Below are 22,809 nucleotides of genomic sequence, written 5' to 3' on the forward strand. Positions count from 1 at the left end.
GTAGAAATCAGACCCAGTGTTATGGTTGCTTTGTTCTCTGACAGCCTTAAAAAGTAGGGGGCAGGAAATCTGTCAGCAGATTGTCTCAGACAATCCCTTTTGCACTAAAAGATGATTTCTTCTGAGGAAATTTAACCAAATGTGACTTGAACCTTCTAAATTCTTCCTTTCCCAATAAATGAATTTAAGTATCTGAAAAGACATAATAAAATTAGAACCTTTCATTTGGTTTAATTAAGCAGCTGGGATTAATGAGAGGATGTCTTTTGCCTGCACTTATGAATCCTCCTCTGTTACTAGTATTCAGTTAATGAAAGGAAACAATCTGTACATGTTTGGGATTTTTTCTTCTCTCCAACATTGAAAATTTTATAAGCTGCTAGTTTTGGATATTTAAAGTCTTATAAGAGAAAAAACTCCAGTTTTCTTTCTTATCGCAAGAGGGAATGGATTTTTGTGCTTCTAGCATGAGAGGTAGGCTGTCCCTAGGTGGTATGTTTACTGCTCATACTTCTATTTCAGAAATGTAAATGTAGCATAGGTATTCCATCATAGAAAAGGTCAATTTCCTGACAAATTGGTTCAGAATTTAACTGCAAAGTGAATCCTCTTTTCTCATGAGCTTCTATTCTAAAGCAGAGAAACTGCCTTGCTAGACTAGACAAATGACTTCAAAAACGTGTGATGATTGGTTCAGAGGGTTACTGGGTCCCTGAAATTCTGGGAACATCAATGGATTTCACCTGTAATTCTCTTCTCTCCTTTGGAGGCTCGGGTCACACCATTCCTGGGAGGAGGACTCCGGGTCTATCTGTGGATTCTAAGAATGTTTGTCTTGATGTTCATGGCTTCTAAAACTTCTTCATTCTCCCTTTAGTTTAGATACTTGTGTGGAGCTGGGTTTCAGTGTCTGTTGACCCCTAGGTTCTCTAGTAGCCTCACAGAGCCTTTCCACATGAATGTTTCCTCTTTTCCTCTCACTCCCATCCAGCTCCCCCGTTTCCTGTTATTTCCCCCTCTAGTCCTCCCCCTCCCCCTCCCATCCCCCAATCCTCCTTTCCTCTCTCTCATAATTTTTTTTGGTTTCTTTCTTTTTATTTCGATTCATTAGAAAAAAATATTGGAAAGCACTGAGCATAATATGGCAATTTATTTCCACCATGTAAAATTTATAATTAACATTTCAAACTCCAAATTTTTTTAATAAGATAAAACATTATAGATAAAATTAAAGCCCTTTCTGATGCCTTGGTCCCATATTCTTCCTTGCCCTTCCTAGAGATAACCCTTACCAAGTATGTATCCCATTAGGCCAAAGACTCATCTGATGGCCTTCTTTGTCTGGACGGTCATGTCAACTGGAGCTTCACAGAAGGCTGTCCTCTTGCTTTGTGGGTCATTAGTTTATTACATGTAGTGAGGGCTGTGGGTATCCCAGAAGCAAATTTAATAAACATCCACTTTTAAACAAGCAGATTGAGTGGCCCCTGGGGTAAATTCATGGAGGAATCAAGTCTAGGAGACTTGAGCAGATGCAGCAGGCCCTTTGAAGCCACAGGAGATGTTCTTGTTGGAGTTCCATCTCCCTAGTCTCCCATCTGTATGAGCAGCCAGATCCTTAGTGACTGTCCCTGATTTTCCTTTTCTTCCCAGGAAACCTGACTTGGGTCTTCATCACTCCTGACCTCATTCTTCATTGTTCTCTTGGCTTCTTATGGGTTCTAATGTCCACATTTCTAACCCTGGCCTCATGGCCTTTTCCTGATTCCCTGGTCATGTGATGGTTTGGCTTTGATATTCTTAAATATATCCCCAAGCTCTGCTTAATTTAGTTGAAGGAACTCAGCAATGGGCTCCGATATAGTCTCCTCATGCTAACCCACCAGAGCATGCTAGAAGATAGGTAGTTGCTGGTAATCCACCTGGCTAAGACTTGACTTTATCCCTAGATCTGCACACCTTTCTTCCATTACTGCCAACTCTCAAGTCCTTGGAGAAAGCAGGGACCCAGGAAGCAAGGCACCCAAACCTAGCAGTGTCAGGGAGCCTGAAGTCTAAGCTGTCAGCACTGACTCTAACGGGCAGCCTTCAGCCTACCGAGACAGATCTTAGAGGGAGTGAGCTGATGCTGCAAGTGGCCATAGTTTCAAAGTTCTCTTCTGGGTCTCCTCTTGGTGGTGAGTCTAGGATCTGAAGCTTCTGCTTTCTGGGGCTCCAGGAATTGCTGACAGTCATGTGGAGACAGACTGACAACACTGGGCTGGTGCTGCGTGGATGGAGGGTGCTTTCTCGCTCACTCCGCCACCTTCATTATATGTGTACTGGTCACTTCACAGGCTTTTTTATGAGCTTGTTGTTGTGCTTCTCTAATCCTTCACCTTCCTCCAGCTTCTTTCCATTAATTTTTCCCTTCTCTTTTTGCCTTGACATATGGGTCTGCTTGGCCTGCTCTCTCCTGCTGTATCCAGTTAACTTGTCCTCTCGGCTGGTGAATTGTAGAAGCACATAATGAGAAATGGAAAATATTGATCAGCCTTGTATAAAGCATGCCAAAATGTTCATCAACCTTTCTCACTTTCATCAGATACCAGGGAAATAATATGGTGTGTAATGGACACCAACAGGCATCTGCGATTCAGGTCTCATGCTGTAGATCGTATTTATTGTGGGGAAATTATTTTTATTTGGAGTCTATAAAAAGATAATAGTACTAAAGAACAACCCTCTTTTACATATACTATTTTTAGTGTTCTTTGGTCTTACAACCCCCTAGTGATTAAACTTGCGGTTCATGAGGAAGAGTGATCGATCAACTTTTTCTCTGTGCTTTTGCACCATCTCTATTTAAGGTGGAGTTACAGTGTTGGAGGACCCTCTTAACTGCCCCCTTTTCATGCTTTTTAAGAAAAACAAACCAAATAAAATAAAACATCAAACAACACAAAACGAAACTTTCCTTATCCTCCTAGAGATTAGAATATGCTCAAGATTCAAATTACCAGCCAGACGTCTCAGTGAGTTCCTCTTCCTGGTAGCAACAAGAATATTGGGTCCAAAAACACTTGGGCATCTGGCTATCTGGATTCTAATGCTAGTTCCAGCATTTACCAGTTGGGAGGACCAGAGAAAAATCATCTAACCCCTTTGAACCTCAGTTTTCTTATGTGCAAAATAGAAGTTGATGAAACAAGCCTATCTTAGGATGTTGTAATAAGCAGAAGTGGGTGAAAGACGCTTAGCAAAGAGGTTGGCGTACAGTCAGCGCTCAGGTATGGCTGACTCACCTCTGCTTCCTCTCCTCTCCCCTCGTCCCCCTCCTATAGTGAGTGGTTCAAATCAAGGCTCTGTCATGGGGTTGCCTGGGGTTGATCTTGGATCCACCCATTCTTGCTATGTCACCTGGGATAAAACCTTCCACTTTTCTGAGGTTGTTTTTGTATCTGGGAATCGACGGTGGAGATGATGAGGGTGACATACTCAAGTTCACGTTTTAATACAGTGCCTGAAGCATAGTACATGTTCACTAGTTGTTATTATAACATGATTATTAATATTCTTTCAGGGATGGCAGTCTTAGATCCCTGCTGTAGTTCTGGGGTGCTGGTGGAGTTGAGAGGGGGATGGGGTAAAATGTATATGAAGTTTAGAAGAATAATCAGTGACTTTTCAGAGAAGACATGCTATCTTGATTTGTTCATTTAAATTTAAGTGAGTCTCAAGTGATCCCTAAGGTCCTTTTAGTTCTATTACAGTCTCCGTCCTCATTACACTCAATCCCTAGAAGATGACAGAGAAATGGAGCTGCCTTAGATCCCTTCGCAGAAGCTGCTGTTGAGGGCTTGGGAGGAGGGGAGCTGCTGGTCCTGCCGGGTGTTTTTCCTGGATTTCTGCACGTCCCTTCTCCTCTCTGTCTAAAATGTAAATAGACGCAAGGAGGGTCACCCCTTGGGATGTTGTCAGCCAGCCCTGCCTTTGCCGTTTTCGAGTTAGTGGGAATTAACTGACAATTGTGTGAAAGTAAAGGCAGGACCTGGGTGGGCCCTGGGGAGCCGCTCAGCACCTAGTGTTGAGTGGGTGGAAAGTACCCACATCAAACTGCCTGTTTTATAGGTTTTCCTGAGCTCATTTACACTCATCTCCTTTGCTGGGCCTCCCTAGGTTGCAGTCTACAGCCCATTGTCTTTGCCTTTAGCAAATGGAGACTCTCTAACCACACCCGCTCTTAGTCCGGCTTCTTTCATGCAGTATTGGCTGAGCCTAGTTCAAATAAGCTATAATATTCCTCTGTGTGTCCAGAGGTAACTACGTGTTCTTTCCCTCTAGCGAATTCGAGCCTTGTGACCTGAACAGTAGCTCACGTCTGACTCACCCAAACCATTAAGAAAGAACCCTTTTCCTTACCCATGACGTCTAAGCAAATAGCCAGTGGTTCTCACCCCATAGTGCTAACAGCGTGGCCGGGTTCTCTTTCTCCCTTCTCAGCCAGTGTGGCAACAGTCATCCTCCTCTGTAACATAGTGACTCAGACTGGACTCTTGTCCATACCCAACAGAGCTTGTGCACATTTTCTGAAGTGGTTTCAATTAGGGGCTTATGCAAGTCATTACCCCAAGTCATCAAAACAGCAATTAACTCAATAACCATGACATTAAGCTAGCTGTTTTTTTCTGGGGAATGTGAAATTGGAAACCAGTGCTGCAGTGTGCTTGGCTCAGCTGTGAGTTTCCATGAAGCAAAACTAAATATTGCAATTGTAAATATTGTAAATACTTGAGTTCAGAGGGACAGTAGACTACCTCTCTTTTTTGGGGAAAGGATCATGGGGACAAAATGAGAAGTACAGAATAAGGAGAGAAAAAGATGAAGTGTCCAGTTCTGGGGGAACACCTTTATAAATGAATATCCACAGCTTTTCTGTGTTGTTTACTGTATCATGCATTATCTGGTATATTTAACATATTCAAAAACAGTTCTGGTTCAACTTCTCCTAGGCGAATAGTATCTCTGGCAACAATGCTAAAGAAAATTTGGGCTAATTTCATTATACATAATGACTGTATATAGTTATATTCCTTTAAAATTATATTTTGAAGATTAAATTATACTTTTCATGAAATAGAAGAGCTAATTTTATAAAGAAGCTATGAAAGCTTTCCCTAAAAAGTATTTTGAGTATTTCTCTACAGCTTATTTGACCTGATCATTTAATGATGAAAACCTAAGTTTTTCTTCAAACTAAAAGCTAAAAGCCTGATACTCAGTAAATATGGCAGTAATCAGACTTTTCCAGCCAAAAGAAGATCCCAGAAATACTACAACCAAAGGCTTTGGAAAGAAACGTTTTGTGTTTTATTCCTGATTGTAAAATTAACATGTGTACATAGATCATTTGAAAAAGTACATAAAACTATAAAGAAATGAATGTTAGTAATGTAATCCCATTTTGAGACCATTGTTAGCAATTTTGAAGTTTTTCTTTGAAAACGTTGTAACGCAGATGTGTCAGGCTATTTAATTGTACCCATTATTAGATATTGTTAATGACTAATGTTGCAGTGAACATTTCAGTGTATTAATCTTTGATTTTCTGCCCATTTCTTTAGGATATATTCTTAGAAAGGGAATCAATTTGTTTAGGCATCTGACATATTGTTAAATTGCATTTCAGACAGATGATACTGATTTTCACTCATTAGTGTTTCTGTGTGTTCTGACTTCACTGTACCCTCAATGCCACTGAGTATTATTTTTTTGATCCAGTTTTTCTCAACTCTGGCTTTCACTTTGGAATCAATGCAAGAGTTTTAAACAAACAAAAAACAAACACAAACAAACAAAACAAGCCTATGCCTGAGCTCTACCGTAAACCAATGAAATCAGAATTTCTGGGGAGTTGGAGGGCCAAGGCATCTGTAAGTTTAAAAGCTCCCAAATGCATCTAGTGGATAGAAAGGACTCAGAACCACTTTGCTAACTGAGTAAATGAAAAATACTTCAAAGCCCTTTGCTAACATAGCACATTAGAATCTAAGTGGTATATGTTTGCCTTATTAGCTTGAAAAACATACTGTGCAATTAGGGTCTGGCCAAAATATTTTGCCCCAAGTGGATTTTCACATGCTTGAAAAAAAATAAGGTCATGTCTGCATCAAAATAGCTCCCCCCATTCCTTACCATCTTACCAATTAGTTTTTAGAAAAGTTTTGCAGGGCCTTTTCTACTTTTTCCTATTTCGTCTCTAAACTTTCTATCCCTGAGGCTCCTTCAGAAGTAGTACATTTTAATTGTCTTGGCTTTCTCATCGCTATTCAGTTGTTTATCAAGTATTTCATTTATTTTGGCATTTTCTGCACCAGGCCATGCATTGTCCATGCAAGAGTCTTTCTGTATCTCAGTGTAACATCATTTCCCCATCTTATTTGTTGTTTGGTAGATAAAAATACTAAAGAAGGCTCTAAATAGCCTGATAGAAATACTAAAGAAGGCTCTAAATAGCCTGATAGAAATACTAAAGAAGGCTCTAAATAGCCTGATAGAAATACTAAAGAAGGCGTGTAAGTAGTTTGACCTGTCAGGTTTGGTGATGCTCCAGGCGTGTTCTGGGTCCTTCTGGTTGTTAGTCCAGGGAAACCTTTGACGCTCACCCTATTAGGGTAAGTTGGTGTGAAATAGTCTGCTCTTTGGTGAGATATTTTCCTGTGCATGAGAAATAGGGAAGGGAATGTTTCCTACGCACTTCTAGTGATCTTACCTGAAACTCTGATGCCAGATCATTACTTAATCTCCTTAAAGGCTTTTATTTCCTCATTTCTATCTTGCCCCTAGCGCCACACCTCACTCTTACCCAAGAAGGAGGAGAAGTCCCTTTCCCACATCCCCAATACTCTCTTATAGCCAAGAGTGACCATATGGTAACAGTTTTGTCCAATTACATGTAAACAAAATTCTGCTGGAAGATTTGGGAAAGAGTTTCGTTTTCCAAATAAAAGTGCTAATGGAGTGATAATGGAACCCCTTTCCCTTACTTCTAGCCTTGAATTTAGATGTGATGCCTAGAGTCTGATGGCCATCTTGCAACCATGAGGTAACAGACCCGAGGGAAAGACCAAGAGAATAGCAAACACGGCTCTGCTATCTTTGAGCTGGTGGACCAACACTAACCATTGCCTGCATCCAGACTTTTTTTGGGAAGTAAACATGCTGTTATTTGAGTCAATGTTAGATGGATTTTCTTTTACACTCAGCTGAGAGCATTCCTGGTTCACGCAAATATTAGTATCACATTTAGCCATTGAACGTAGCTTGTTATTTCCTATTTCTTCTGTATAAGAGCTGAATTTTAAAGTCCAAGACCATTCCTAAATGGGGCAAGGCCAAGCTATCTCGTTATCTCCCTTTTATTCTCTTCTCCCTTGGGCAGTGGTCAGATTTGGGCCAGTTCTTGGGCTAAGAACTGGGGAAAGTCACTGCTTCTTATTGTCTGTCTCTGATTATGTCTCTGCCTATGCTGGTAGGTCAGCTTGCTTTAGTCTAAAGTTATTTCGGCTTAATTCAAATAGAAAAAAATGGGACGTTATTGTCTATACCAACTTCTCCAAGCTTTTCACTGTTGATTTTGGGCCCACAGACACACATAATAGTAGTTGTTTGCTTCCTTTTTGCTCTTGTTTCTTGCGGATTTCTGTCTTTTACAATCCTGGCAAGGTGGGGAAGCTGATATCTAAGCAGGATATTGGTACCTGTTGCTCTAAGTCCATCTGTATTACTCTAATTTGACACAATTTCCCTCATCTTTAATGACTGACACAGTTGTGGGAATGAATGTCATTTGAGGTTACATCTATTTGTTCTGTGCTACCAAATGTTATGCCAGTGCCTTAACTGGTTTTGTGAGAGTGAGCTTGAAGCCACGGGTATATAAAGCAATTAAAATGTTTTGGCATTTTTCGTCAGTCACTGAAGCATCATAAATTTTTGATTGGCTATGTGATGGACATAGTTACTGAGCACAAGTAGATGTGTGATTTATATGAGTTCAACTAGAGGATGGCAAAGAAAATGCAAATATGTTTGAGGTTAAAGAGAAATGTATCAAACATCCAGTCATTGCTACAGTAGCTAAGTGTTGAATCAAGAGGGAAAATAAAGGTAAATTTAACCTTTTCCTCCATATAATCATCACTAGCTTTACCTATTTCAAATTTTTAGCTAAGTGATTTTTAGATTGGCTTTGTGTTGTTTTCTAGCTGTTCACTGTTTGTTTCTATTAAATGTGTAGGAATTTATAGAACTGGTCCGTATTTTGCCCTTATACTTGTCATCTTAAGTCTGTGGAAGTATCATGTAAAAACAGGTATTTACAATTCTCGGCTTGAAGTAAACTGCTGAAACAAAGACCTGGTTTATTTGGAACCAAGAATCACCCAGTTCATCTTCTTTTTCAGATGTAACATGTACTGGACCGTGAAAACAGCTATGACAAAGAGCTTTCTTTGGAGCCTAAGTCATATTACTTGCTCACTGGTGCATCCCCTTTACATAGCCTGTCACCATGATTCTAGCTCCATCTGATTGGAACAGAGATTGATCATGGAAAGAAGCGAGCCTATGTAGAATGTTACTTCCTAGCAGAGTGCCCAGAAAAAGGGTGCCAAGGAAAACCCAGGCAGGTCCTTTGCAGATGGACACATGAGATCATGTAGTGACCTCCTCCCAGAGAAGGCTCTTACTAATAAGAATCTTTCCTTTTTACTTATTCACTTTCAGCTTCCTTTGGGGCTTGATAACCGGGTGCAAGCTTCACCTTGACACCTTGATTTTAAATATATTAAAGGGATTTTTGTGGTCTACCCTGTACCCCAGGATCATTGGTATATTCTCTGCATGTTTCAGGTGAGAACTAGGTCAGTTCCCTGTGAGATCAGCGTGTGAGTGGAGGAGACTATGTCCCTTTCTTGACTCTCCATGTCCTTCTAGAGATGTTCTGACTCCTTATCATTCAGAGGTGGAACCAAAGAAATCAGATTTTATTCTAGAAACCAGCTGCCAAACCTTGAAGTCCCCCAACCTCAGGCTGGGTGGCAGTGATGGTCAACTGCAAAGGGGCAGTGTTCTTCCCTGACAATACTGAAGTCATTGCTGAGTCTTCTCCACATTCTTAGGAAGTAGACAAGTTAGTAAGTAGTTACCTTACTTCTTTACCGACAGAGGAACTGGCAAGAGAATTAAACCTCTCAGTTTCTGGGGCTCTCGTTTAGACCCCACCCTGTGTTGTCATTCAGGCTCCTGGCCTTTGCTCTGTTCCTGGCTCATCCCGGAGGAAACTGGCCAGACTCCCTCACCTGGTTGGCCTGTGAATTCTCCCGCTCTTTCCCAGTCTCTCCTTGTTAATTATCAGCACAGACAACCCCCCTGTGGTAAGACTCCATAAAATCCTCACAGGCCTCAAGCAATGAGGATAAGAACTAAAAAAATATCTCTGCGGTGGAAGCTAATTGTGTATTTTTAATTAATTGTTCCAATTAGTCCCACTCTTTTCAGTTATGTTACTCTATAACAATGTCAGCTGGGATGCTTCTGGAAGTAGAAATTTCTGTAATGGTCAGGTACTCGTCAATTAAAACTCTTACTCTATGCAATTAGCTTCTCTTTGTGTTTTCATGTTTTCCTAAGCAGCATGGATGCAGCTTACTCTAGAATGAATGGCATCGATCCATTTCTATCCTATAATTTTGACAGCGTTCATAGTTTATTATAGAGAAAAGTCAGTTATCAAAGATAGTACAATTAATGATGAAATAATTGTAAAAGACCTAGTCTTGCCCCTTCATTTATTAAATTTTGTAATGTAAAATTTAACAAACAAATAACAATAGCAGCAGATGGTGTATAGTTAAGGGTTTGGAGGCAAATGGCTTTCAAAGATTTCAACTAAGCACTTTGAAAGCGTATTTAACATATTATTGTTATGGCTATTTGTGATTAGCATATTTATTTGGTCATTAGAATCAGGCTTCTTCAGGGTCACAAATAAGAAAGAAGAGGATAGGCTGGTTTTAGTTACCTACGTGGGCCTCATAAAACTTTTTTATCTCAAATATTCAGGATTTTCCTTCTGTAGCCTAAAATTTTATTGTACAATAAAGTTTGCTTTCAAATAGAGCTAAGCACAGCATGACAGTTATTGCATGATTATTTAATAATTAGAATTCTTTTTACCACAATCTGTTTTTTAAACATATTATGAACTATTACAAACATACAGAAAAGTACACAAAACATAAATATATAGCTCAATGGTTATTCATGAAGTAAATATCCGTGTAAGCACACCAAGGTCAAGAAGTAAAATATTGAGAGCAGCCCTTAAGTCCTCCTCATGTCTCTTCCCAGTCACTCCTTGTTCCTCTCAAAAAGCAACTACTTTGAAGAAATTTCATTCGGCATTCATCTTCATGTTTTGAGAAGATGGCTGTTGGTCTCCTTGCTTCTTTAAAAGCAATTTTCTTTGTATGCTAACCGCATTTAAATTTTCTCTTTGTTTTTGGTTTTCCACAGTTTTACTGTGATTTGCCTAGTAAAGTCTTAGGCGAGGACTTCGTTATTTATCCTATTTGGAGTTCACAGGACTTCTTGAATCCACAATTTATTGTTTTTCATCATTTTGGAAAATTCTCAGCCACTATTTCTTAAAGTGTTATTTTGGACTCATTTTTTTCTTTCCTTTCTCTCTAGGATTCTGGAAGTATGTTGGAGCTTCTCACTATTTTTTCTACCCTCTTTAAAAAATATTTTCCAACTTTTTGTCTCTAAAGTATGTTTTTCTTACTTTATTCACTAATTTTAGTTCATTAAGTCTCTTTTCAATTCTGTATAAATTGCTCTAAAGTGATCCATTGAGGTCTTAATTTTGGTTATTGTATTTTTTGATTCTAGAATTTCTACTTAGTTCTTTTTCAATTTGAAATGTCCTTTAAAAATAAATTCTATTCTGTGCTGAATTCATAATCTGGTCTTTTAACTCCTTGAAAGAGTAAGCATAGTTTTGTTTTTATGCTTTCTATATTTCATTGCTATTCATGACATACCATACTTTGATGAATGTCAGAAAGATGATGTGATGTTTCCCTAGACAATGGTATTCAGTGTGTTATTGATGTGGTGATATCAAAAGAGCCAACTAAGATTCTCTTTGGATTGATTCATAGACCTTTTTCTTTTTGTCATGAAAAATTCACAATCTATACTGAAGTAGAGGAAAATGTATGAGAACCCACAAGAATCCATTACCCAGTTTCAACAATTATCAACATTTAGCAACCATAGTTATCTTAAAGTTCATGCCGATAAATCTAATATCTGGATCCACTGTGGGTCTATTTCCATTGTCTGTTGGCCCTATGTCTCTTTTTCTTGTCTTCTTGCTATTATTTCTTTGGGTTTCAGAAACTGTATTGAAAAATTATTTGTAGAAATAATTTGATGTGTAGGATAATTTCTTTCTGTAGGGAAGATATATGTTTTCTTCTACTACATGCCTGGCAGCTCTTGAATCTGGAATCATCTTAATCCAATTTCAGGGACGAAGATGATTCGAAGCTGAGCTGAAACTGCTGCAAGAACCAGTCTCCTTTGGGTCACTCTGTTAGGGTGACCTAGGCTCTCTTACCAAGTCCAAGACTACAACATTTGTGATTTTATCTCCATGAAACTGCTAAAAGTGCTGCATAGCCCTTTGGCTGCCTCTTCCTGAATTGATAAATTCCGTCAGAGGAAAAACCCAAACATTAGATCTTTACTATCTCATTAACTGTCCAGTGCTTTCAAGCAGAATAAATATATGTATATTATGAATGTGTGTGTGTGTGTGTGTGTGTGTGTACATTAGTTATCCTCAGAAAGAAGATTGGTCCAGATCTCCTGGTCTTCCATTACTAGAAGCAAAAGCCTATTCTACACATCTTAAACAATCTCTCATCCTACAGTCTTTTTTACTAATCATTTTTAAAGGGAAACTTGAATTGTAATATACAATGTTTGCTTATGGATTAATTGATTTCTATATCTACCAGTAAGAATTTATTAATCGCTGTTTCTGTAAGCTGTTTGTTTACTCTCGGGTCCTTTTCTCATTCTGATTTTTGTCACAATACAGGCTCTCTGACTCTTTGGCTTCCAAGTAGGTGTACCCAAAGAAGGCCCTGGTAGAAAACTGGAGGGTGAGAGTAGGGCAGAGATGTCAGGGTATTCTTACCTCTATTTTTGCTTCCTTTGGTGTCTCTGGCAGTAGCTGGGTCTCCTTCATGGTCTAGCTCTTACTGAAAGGCTCTGGCTTTTGGGTTGTGGTAACATACCTCCTCCCATTGTTTCCCCCACCCCTAAAAACGATAGAGTATTCCTACAGTTGCTAACCTGTGGGTTGCCTTACTCTTTTTGGCTTCTCAACCCTTCTATCACTGTGTAATCAGTGATACCTCTAAATTTACCTCCAATTTCCCACCATATAATAATACCCCCGATTTTAAAGACCTAGTGCAGTTACTTTATCTGTCTATAGGGTTTTGTTACAGTACGAAATGTGTAATACGCAGTACTTATCCTCAGGAAAGGTACAGTCTTGACAAGGAACAAAAGACGTCTGTATATGAAGAAATGACAGATGACCACGTGTTAAGTGTCAGCCTTGATGGATTTATACAAGAAGACCAAAGCAACTCAAGGAAGGGAGAGACCCCTGGAATCCTCAGGACCTTTTGGTGGAGGTAAGTCAGGTTGTGTGGTAGAATAGAATAGAAAACTCTCCAGGTGGAGCTGAAATAAGAAGTTTCTGGAAAACAAAACTCTAGATCAAAATCTGCAGGGAAAAGTAGCTTTTGAAATTATTTTCCATTCAAACTAATGACATATATGAGTAACTTGGTGATTCTTGTGCATGCTTTAAAAAATCTTTAAACTTTGAAAAACCTTTAAAACCAATGTGACGGCATTTTCTTTTTTTTTTAAGATTTAATTTTATTTATTTTTGGCTGCGTCAGGTCTTCGTTGCTGTGCATGGGCTTTCTCTAGTTGCAGCGAGCGGGGGCTACTCTTCATTGTGGTGCGCGGGCTTCTCATTGCGGTGGCTTCTCTTGTTGTGGAGCACGGGCTCTAGGCGCGCAGGCTTCAGGAGTTGTGGCTCGCGGGCTCTAGAGCTCAGGCTCGGTAGTTGTGGCACACGGACTTAGTTGCTCTGTGGCATGTGGGATCTTCCTGGACCAGGGATCGAACCTGTGTCCCCTTCATTGGCAGGTGGATTCTTATCCACTGCGTCACCAGGGAAGTCCCTGTGATGGCATTTTCAATCTCACTTTACACATTTGGTCTTACTAGTTCATAAACTTGAGCTTCACTGGAAATGACCCTGTCATTCACTGCAAACAAGTTCTGTCATTTCAGATGCTACCAACAGAAAACCGATTGAAAACTGAACGATGAGTGGTAGTCAAAGACCTCTTGAGCAAATATGTAGTTTTCCAGTGAATAAGGGTTCATGATGGGTGCATGATGAAATGCTCTTTCTAAGCCAGGATGTGACTCTACTTTTGGGTGGACTGAGGCATTTGAAGTAAGTTGGGAGATAGAAGGTGTTGTGTGAAACCAATTATTTTTATGTGGATTGTTATTCTGGAGCTCATTTTTATCATGTTGCCAGGCTGTGGTCAAGCCCAGTGCTGGGGGATGAACATTCCTCTAGTTTGGTGTATATTGTTTCTGGGCAGTCAGTGGAAAGAGCATTGAATTTGGAGTCAGATCTAACTTGGAGACCCCTCTTGGATCTTCCTTGGCTATTTGATCTTGGAGAAAGCATTTAACTTCTTGAGTTTCGCCTTCCTTATCTACAAATTATTAAGAGTATTGCAATCTCGTAGGAGACTGTTGTAATAATTTAGGTGAAAGTGCTTAGTAAACTCTTACAATTGTAGCTATTTCTTGCACAAACATTTGAGCTGCCCCACTATGTCTAAGCTATTGTGCTTGGCCAGGTTAGAAAATTTGCTGGGGGAGAGATCGTAGGCACCTAATGGTACTTCTACGTAGGACCTTGTGCTTATAAAACAGGCAAGGGAGAATCACATAATTTTCTTTGCTTTTTTAATTTTTAATTTTTCAATTGCCACTCCTAAAACTGACTTATAGAATATTTGTATTCATTGTACATATTGCTCACAAGATGCGCTTGGCTCTGCTCCAAAGGTGGAAGTTGAAATAAGTAAGTGTTCCCATTATAACTAAACTCTATCTCCTTCCCTCTCTTATATCCTGGAGTCCTCATAATATATACACAGCATAAAATGTACATGAAATAACAAGTCATTATTTGCAAAGTACAGTTTTTTTCCTCTCTGGGGCCTTATTAGCAATTGACAATCTTAAAATTTTATCTCCCAAGCAGGGTCCTCATCAGGTATTCCTTGACCCCATTCTGTTAAGCATCTTCACCAATCATTATTAAGCCACCTACTAAAAATCAGAAAAAAAAAAAACCAGCCCAAGGGAGCCTCCCCTGACCCCTACTGCAAGCTAATAGCTTCCCCTATCCAGAACAAATGCTAAAACTGGTCAGAAGTCACATTATTTACTCTCAGAATAATAGTCTTTTGCAGTTTACGCTTATCTTGTCACCCAACCACAGTAATAATATGTTTGACATGAACTGCATACTAATTACTTTTATTATTCCAGAAGTTTCATTAGCAACAGTCCTCCCTTGCCCCCAATACTCCCAAACTCCCGAATGTCTAAAAATACCATCTTAACTATATCCCCAAGGACAAAATAAATTCTAGCATACACATTTTATATTTGCTCCTCCACCTCACTCCCACCCTTGCTGAATCTTTCAACCATCACACCAAAAATGCTAAAAGTCAGAAAGAATATCATCATGATTTCTCAAAAAGAACGCTTACTCTGAACTTAAGAGGACTTTAAGAATCTTCTCTTGACTCAGACCTGAGAGACAATTGGACACTTTCTCCCTTCCTTAAAACAAACAAACAAATTATGGTCTGTACAGATTTTAATTTTATTAATCAGTTTTCAGCTATTAGAAGCCTAGAAAATAAATGTAAATACCGAACTTCTGAATGCCAAGATTTAACTTGGAATTTGAAAGTAGATAATGAAGACACTTGAGGCAGTCAAAATAAATGAAATAGCCTCCATGGATCACATTCAAACTTCTGTTCTAAGCAAAATTTGGGCAAGTGGTTCATAGTAGATTAGAAGTAGTGACTTGGAAATGGAAACGTGGTTGCCCTGTGTTGTAGTCAGTTCGAACTGCCATAATAAAATACCATAGATGGGGTGGCTTAAACAAGACACTTATTTCTCCCAGTTCTGGAAGCTTGGAAGAACAAGATCAAGGTGCAGTCCTATTTTTCCTAGTCCTCTTCCTGGCTTGCAGACAGTCAGCTTCTCACGTGGCCTTTCCTCAGAGCACATGTGTGAGGAGAGAGAGAGAGCAAACTCCCTGGTGTCTTTTCTTTTAAGGGCACTAATCCCATCATGAGGGTCCCATTCTCATGACCTCATCTAAACCTACCTACCTCTCAAAGGTCCCATGTTCAAACACCATCACATTGTGGGTTAGGATTTCAACATGTGAATTTTAGGGGGACAAAATTCAGTCCATAGCACTCTGCAAGAGTCAGATATACCAGCAGCAGCCAAAAGAGAAAGTAATCCCTTGATAGGGAGGGATCAAAGAAAAACTACTGTAACATTTTATTTTTAAAAGGGACCATTTAGTTCAGGAACATGTTGCTCTGTGGAGGTGAGTGGTTCCTGAGGGCATCATGATTACTCATGTTCATAATAATGAGTCTGATTCATTAAAAAAAGGATGAAATATCTTCAATGCCCTCTGTTTAAGAGGGCACTGAAAAGAATGTAATCTATTTTAGAATTATTGTTGTCAACGTACTTAAAATATTGGTGTGTCTACGGGTTGCAATCAATCCTGTGAAACATCCATTTATGTGGAATGGTTGGTTTTCCGAAACCTGATAAATCTCATGCATTAATAAACAATAAGTAATTTTTAGGGTCAGTCAGTGGGATACCATTTCCAAAGAACAATTTTCTTTTAAACTGAATTATGCAAGAGCTAACAAAATTTAGTGTTGATATTTCAGCTGTTGAAAACAATCCATCAGGTTCTTCACTACTTAGCACCAAGGTAGAAAAAATTTATCACAGTGCTCTTTTATCCAGGCGTGTCTATGCATGACCAATCTCATTGCCCTTTAATTTAAAGATGGTAATAGAGATCAAGGGTACAATAGAAGAGAAAACTTATGTTTGACCACAATTCTTCCACCTGGGCCAAGGAACAATGATTTCCTGACTTGTCTGCCTTTTGTCTTAGTGCCTTCTCTCCTGTTAATAGCCTTTTTTCTGGACCCTATTGTGATTGCAATGGTCAGATTTCCCTTTTTGCTGCCTGCCATACTTACCAACCAATCAGCATCCATCTCCTCAATGAGGCTTATCTTGCCAAAAGTTGAGGATACTCAAAGACCATTGGCTGCAATTCCCTATATCAATCCCTACACTAGAGATGGCCTTGCCAGTGGGACCGTAATAATTGACATTGCTTGGCAAAGCCTCCCCATACTCTGGATGATGTTTGGAAAGGTATAGTTGGCTTCTGCCTCTATAATTCTCTTTTTATATATGTTTTCATCTATAAAAACCCCCATTTGGCTGATACATCCCTCTTTAGCTATATTAAAATCTTTGAGGACTGGTCTTATCTTGCTGGCAGTGGTACTGGGCTGTCTTGTTAAGGTGACACTGCAGATCTTGGTTATGAGCCATTATGTCCTGATTTGAGAGTTTATGCCTGGGTATGATCTTATTCTTTTAGATCTGTGTTCTTGAGGAGGATGCCTCAGTGTAGTACCCCCGAATCAACAGGTACTGAATGACACTATGTACCAAGTGCTTTATCTGCTACCCACATCTAATCTATTAGCAAAACCTAGTGGCTCCACGTAAAAAATATATCCTGATTCTACTTCTCCCGCTTCCACTGCTGTCAGTCTAGCCCAGGCCTCTCACTCTTATTCACCTAGACACTGCCATGGTCTCCTAACCAGTCTCCCTTCTTCCAGTCTTGTCTGTTGGGCTTTTTCAACACAGCAGCCACATACAGATAGACTCATATCACTCTTCTGCTCAAATCATCCAACTGCTTCCTATGAGAGAATAAAATCCAAATGTTCATTGACTGGATACAAGGCCCTACCTGGTATAAGGGCACCTTCTTGACCTCATCTTCTAACATCTCCCCCTTGCTCACCCTCTTCACTTACGCTGGCCCCCAAATGCTACTTTTGACATGCTAAGCGTGGTCCTGCTTCGAGCCTTCTGCCCTCACTGTACCCTTGTGGGGGGGGGGGGAGGGGGCGTGCGGGGGTAGGCCTGTGTTTTCCCCTGATTTGTGCATGTCTAGGTCCCTCACTTCATTCAGAGTGCTGTGCATTTGTCCTGTCATTGGAGAAGCCCGCCCAGACCACCCTATCTAAAATAAGAGCCTCCCACCCTATGCTGTATTACTCTGTGTCTGTCCTTGCCCTGCGCATTTATTTGCTCATTGATTTTTTGGTTCAACTCCTTCCACTAAAACATAATCCCCACTAGAGTTGGTTCACAGCTATATCCCCAGTTCCTAGAGCAGTGTCTGGCAACTAGTGTGCCTTCAGTAAATATTTGTTGGCTAATTGACAGAATGATTCCTTATCTAATTGAATCCTCACAGCACTTCGTTTAGGGGTTAGGTGCCTGTAATCTTGTAATCTTAGGTGCCTGTAATTTTGTAAAGAAACTGAAAAAGCAGGCCTACTAACTTGCTTAGAGAATGTAGATACTACAGAGCTGAGTCTTGAATTTTGGTCCTCATGACCTGGTGTTCAGTATCCAGTGCAGCACACTTTCTTTTTTTGAGCATTTATTGTTCATTTATTTCTTTTTTTTTTCCACATCTTTATTGGAGTATAATTGCTTTACAATGTTGTGTAAGTTTCTACTGTACAACAAAGTGAATCAACTATATGTATACATATGTTCCCATATCCCCTCCCTCTTGAGCCTCCCTCCCACCCTCCCTATCCCATCCCTCTAGGTGGTCACAGAGCATTGAGTAGATCTCCCTGTGCAGCACACTTTTAACCCCCATCTAGTGATGTGGAGCTATAGGGCAATGTCAGTGAGTGCTGGGAGGTGGCCTTCCAGGACCTGGCCATTGGTGTTCAGTGGCAGCACAGAATCATTAGGTTATTGCTGATTTTACAGCTGATGATGAAATTTCTCAAGAAGCTAAATTGTGGCCCATCCACATATCTATCAATCAGGACTCCTCAGTCTCAACATGGAGCATGTGGAGTTTAGTTTTCTGTTTTCTTGACATTCAGTTCTGAATTAACAGGTCAGAAACTTAATGATTGGGCATTGTGTTGTGGTAGTTATTACTTACTTCCTCACCCTTTCCCAGTTAGATAACAATAACAGAACCTAGAGTATATACAGACTGAATCCAGAGCCAGAAGACAGGAGGTTAACCAGATCAGAATCGTTCATTCAGGGATCAGAGTCACATAACCAGCTACAGGTCCAAGATACAGAATGTTAGATGTGACATTTCCAGGATTTTCAGCAATCGGGTCTTCTTTATCGATGGACTACTGCCCCATTGTAGGAATGTCTGGTGTTAGACAAGGAGGACTCTAGAGACTAACCAAGTGCCCACACTTGCCTCTTGATGCCGCCTCGTGGGCCAGGGCAAAGGCAAGGTCAGGAGCACCTGTCGACCACATTACCCCAGCAATTGGAAGCCAAATGGGCTCCACGGCTGGCTGCTGGTCTGTGTGTCAGTGGGGTTCATCTCTGAATGCACAATGCTGACTGTCTCATAGGTTGATGCCATTTGGTTTTTGTTTATGTGTAGATAAAATTCTAAAGTCTTCTAGCCCCTCTTTTAACTTGAACAGCTGCCAACACAAGTCTGCTGAAACTATGGGAAATAAGTGACTCTACATAAATATGTTTTTTAAAAAGTAAGATGCAATGGGCTCAGCATGAGTCAGCATGTGGGAATACTGCTTAGGGGGCAAATGTGACTCTGGAACTTGAAAACAGGAACCTGGCAAGAGGTCCTTTTTCCTACAAACATCATTTTAACCATATATTTTTAGAACACCTATTATACCCTAGGTAGTGTGTTATATGCTGTGACACACAGGCACAAGGCCAGACAGTTCTCAGGAAGCTCAGGATCTAGTGACTTCATTGTGGGTCACTTCGAGACTCTTGTGTTCCTATTTCCTTCAGCTTTCAAGAATTATAAAAGGGGACATAAAAATTGAGATAAATGAAAAAGAAACTGATTAGTCTGAAGGTTTAATGATTTAATGATCAATTAGAGGAAAGATACAGAGCATACGATGCAGTTCATCTCCCTTCACACTTAATGAGGTGTCTGTGCAATGAGAGAGATGATACTAAGATATAATGGATGGAGAGACCCTTCCTTCCTGACCTTAAAGCAGTGAAAATATTTGCATATATATTATGTATATCTTGTGTGTTTGCATATGTGTGTACACATATATACAGGCATACCTTGCTTTGTTGCACTTGGCAGATACTGCATTTTTACAAATTGAAGGTTTGTGGCAACCCTGTGATGATTACGTTTGTAAACACCATTTTTCCAACAGCATTTGCTCACTTCATGTCTCTGTGTCACATTCTGGTAATTCTTGCAATATTTCAAACTGTTTCATTATTATTATATTTGTTATGATGATCTGTGATCAGTGACCTTAAATGTTGTAGTTGTAATTGTTTTGGGGTGCCATGAGCCGTGTTGATCTAAGACAGGGAATTAAGCTGATAAATATTGTGAGTGTTCTGACTGTTCCATCGACTGGTATTCTCCCATCTCTCCTCTCTCCTCATGCCTCCCTATTCTCAGAGACACAACAATGTTGAAATTAAGCCAAGTAATAACACTACAATGGCCTGTAAGTGTTCAAGTGTAAGAAAGAGTCTCATGTCTCTCACTTTAAGTCGAAAGTTAGAGATGATTAAGCTTAGTGAGAAAAGCATGTGGAAAGTTGAGACAGGCCGAAGTCTAGACCTCTTGTGCCAAAAAGTTAGCCAAGCTGTGAAGGCAAAGGAAAAGTTCTTGAAGGAAATTAAAAGTGCTACTCCAGTGAAGACATAAATGATTAAAAAAAAGAAAAGTGAAACAGCCTTGTTGCTGATATGGAGACAACTTCAGTGATCTGAATAGAAGATCAAACCAGTTTAAGGAAAGAAGCCGTTTCCATAACATAAAAGTGCCAGGTGAAGCAGTAAGTGCTGATGTCTTAGAAGCTGCCGGAAGTCATCCAGAAGATCTAGCTAAGATAATTCATGAAGGTGACTACACTAAACAATAGATTTTCTAGATGAAACAGCCTTACATTGGAAGAAGATGCTGTCTAGGACTTTCATAGCTAGAGAGGAGAAGTCAATGCCTGGCTTCAAAGCTTCAAGGACAGACTGACTCTCTTGTTAGGGGCTAATGCAGCTGGTGACTTGAAGTTGAAGCCAGTGCTCATTTATCATTCAAAAAATCCTATGACCCTTAAAAATTATGCTGAATCTACTCTGCTTGTGCCCTATAAATGGAACAACAAAGCCTGGTAGACAGCACCTCTGTTTACAACATGGTTTAAGCCCACTCTTGAGACCTACTGCTCAGAAAAAAAAGATTCCTTTCAAAATATTACTGCTCATTGACAGTGCACCTGCTCACCCAAGAGCTCTGATGGAGATATACAACAAGATTAGTGTTGTTTCCATGCCTGCTAACACAGCATTTATTCTGCAGCCTAATCATCGAGGAGTCATTTAGACTTTCAAGTCTTCTTATTTAAGAAATATATTTCGTAAGGCTATGGTTGACATAGATAGTGATTCCTCTGATGGATCTGGGCAAACTCAACTGAAAACCTTCTGGAAAGGATACAGCATTCTAGATACCATTAAGAACATTTGTGATTCATGGGAAGAGGTCCAAATATCAACATTAACAGGAGTTTGGGAGAAGTCGATTTGAACCTTCCTGGATGACTTGGAGGGGTTCGAGACTTCAGTGGAGGAAGTAGCTACAGATAGGGTGGAAACAGCAAGAGAACTAGAAGTGGAGCCTGAAGATGTGGCTGAATTGCTGCAATCTCATGGTAAAACTTTAATGGATGAAGAATTGCTTCTTAAGGATGAACAAAAAAGTGGTTTCTTGAGATGGAATCTACTCCTGGTGAAGATGTTATGAAGATTGTTGTAATGACAACAAAGGATTTATTTATTTATTTATCCTTAACATCTTTATTGGAGTATAATTGCTTTACAATGTTGTGTTAGCTTCTTCTGTATAACAAAGTGAATCAGCTATACATATACCTATATCCCCATATCCTCTTGTGTCTCCCTCCCACCCTCCCTATCTCACCCCTCTAGGTGGTCACAAAGCATGGAGCTGATCTCCCTGTGCTATGCAGCTGCTTCCCACTAGCTATCTATTTTACATTTGGTAGTGTGTATATGTCCATGCCACTCTCTCACTTCTTCCCAGCTTACAACAAAGGATTTAGAATAGTACATAAACTTAGTTGATAAAGCAGTGGCAAGTGTTGAGAGGACTGACTCCAGTTTTGAAAGAAGTTCTACTGTGGGTAAAATGCTGTCAAACAGCCTTGCATGCTGCAGAGAGACCTTTCATGAAAGAATGAGTCAGTCCATGTGGCAAACTTCATTGTTGTCTTATTTTAAGAAATGGCCACAGCCGTCCCAGCCTTCAGCAACCATCACCCTGACCAGTCAGCAGCCGTCAACATCGAGGCAAGACCCTCCACCAGCAAAAAGATTAGGACTCGCTGAAGGCTCATATGATGGTTAGCATTTTTTAGCAAGAAAATATTTTTTAATTAAGATAAGTACATTACAGTTTTTAGACATAATGCTATTATTGCACACTGAATATACTATAGTGTAAACATAACTTTTATAAGCACTGGAAAACCAAAAAATTCGTGTGACCCACTTTGTTGGGATATTCGCTTCATTGTTGTGGTCTGGAACCAAACCCACACTATCTCTGAGGTAAGCCTGTATTTGTGTCCCCCCCCCCAAATTCATATGTTGAAGTCCTAACCCCCAGTACCTCAGAATGTAACTGTATTTGGAGATAGGGTCTTTAAAGAGGTAATTAAGTTAAATTTGGTCATTGGGTTGGGCCCTAAACCAACATGACTGGTATTCTTATAAGAAGAGAAGATTAGGAAGCAGGCAGGCACAGAGGAAAAACCATGTGAAGACACAGGGAGAAGACAGCCATTTCTCTTGTAAGCCTGAGAGGCCTCAGAAGAAATCAACCCTGCCAACACCTTGATCTCAGACTTTTAGCCTCCGGGACTGTGAGGAAATACATCTCTGTTGATTAAGTTACCTGGTCTGTAGTGCTTTGTGAGGGCACCCCTAGCAAAATGACACAATACACAAAGTAAAAGGACTCTAGCCCTAGAGATTTTAAGTACTCAACAACTGCACATATGTATCAGGGCTAGCTTAGAAAGAAATATTCTCAGGTGCGGGATCGTGCTGGGCTGCTAAGCACAGTGGTGGAATGAGAAATAGTCCTGGATACTCTAGCTCTGTGGATGGAAGTGCTTTATGTCTCTACTAGCTCATTCACTCAGTGAGTATTTTTTAAGTTCCTGC

At 40.0% G+C, this 22,809-nt stretch overlaps 1 protein-coding gene across 1 annotated transcript in view; it reads left to right on the plus strand.

Moving 5' to 3' along the window:
- The window catches only part of LOC130708495 (uncharacterized), a 71,087-nt gene that overhangs the window by 22,221 nt on the left and 26,057 nt on the right, over window positions 1-22,809 (plus strand). The window contains exon 4 of the mRNA XM_057549148.1: window positions 12,604-12,761. Within this exon, the coding sequence (XP_057405131.1) occupies window positions 12,604-12,761 (158 nt within the window). The remainder of the gene's footprint in view (window positions 1-12,603; window positions 12,762-22,809) is intronic.

This window comes from Balaenoptera acutorostrata, chromosome 6 (genome assembly GCF_949987535.1).
Source record: "Balaenoptera acutorostrata chromosome 6, mBalAcu1.1, whole genome shotgun sequence".
Classification (NCBI taxonomy): domain Eukaryota; kingdom Metazoa; phylum Chordata; class Mammalia; order Artiodactyla; family Balaenopteridae; genus Balaenoptera; species Balaenoptera acutorostrata.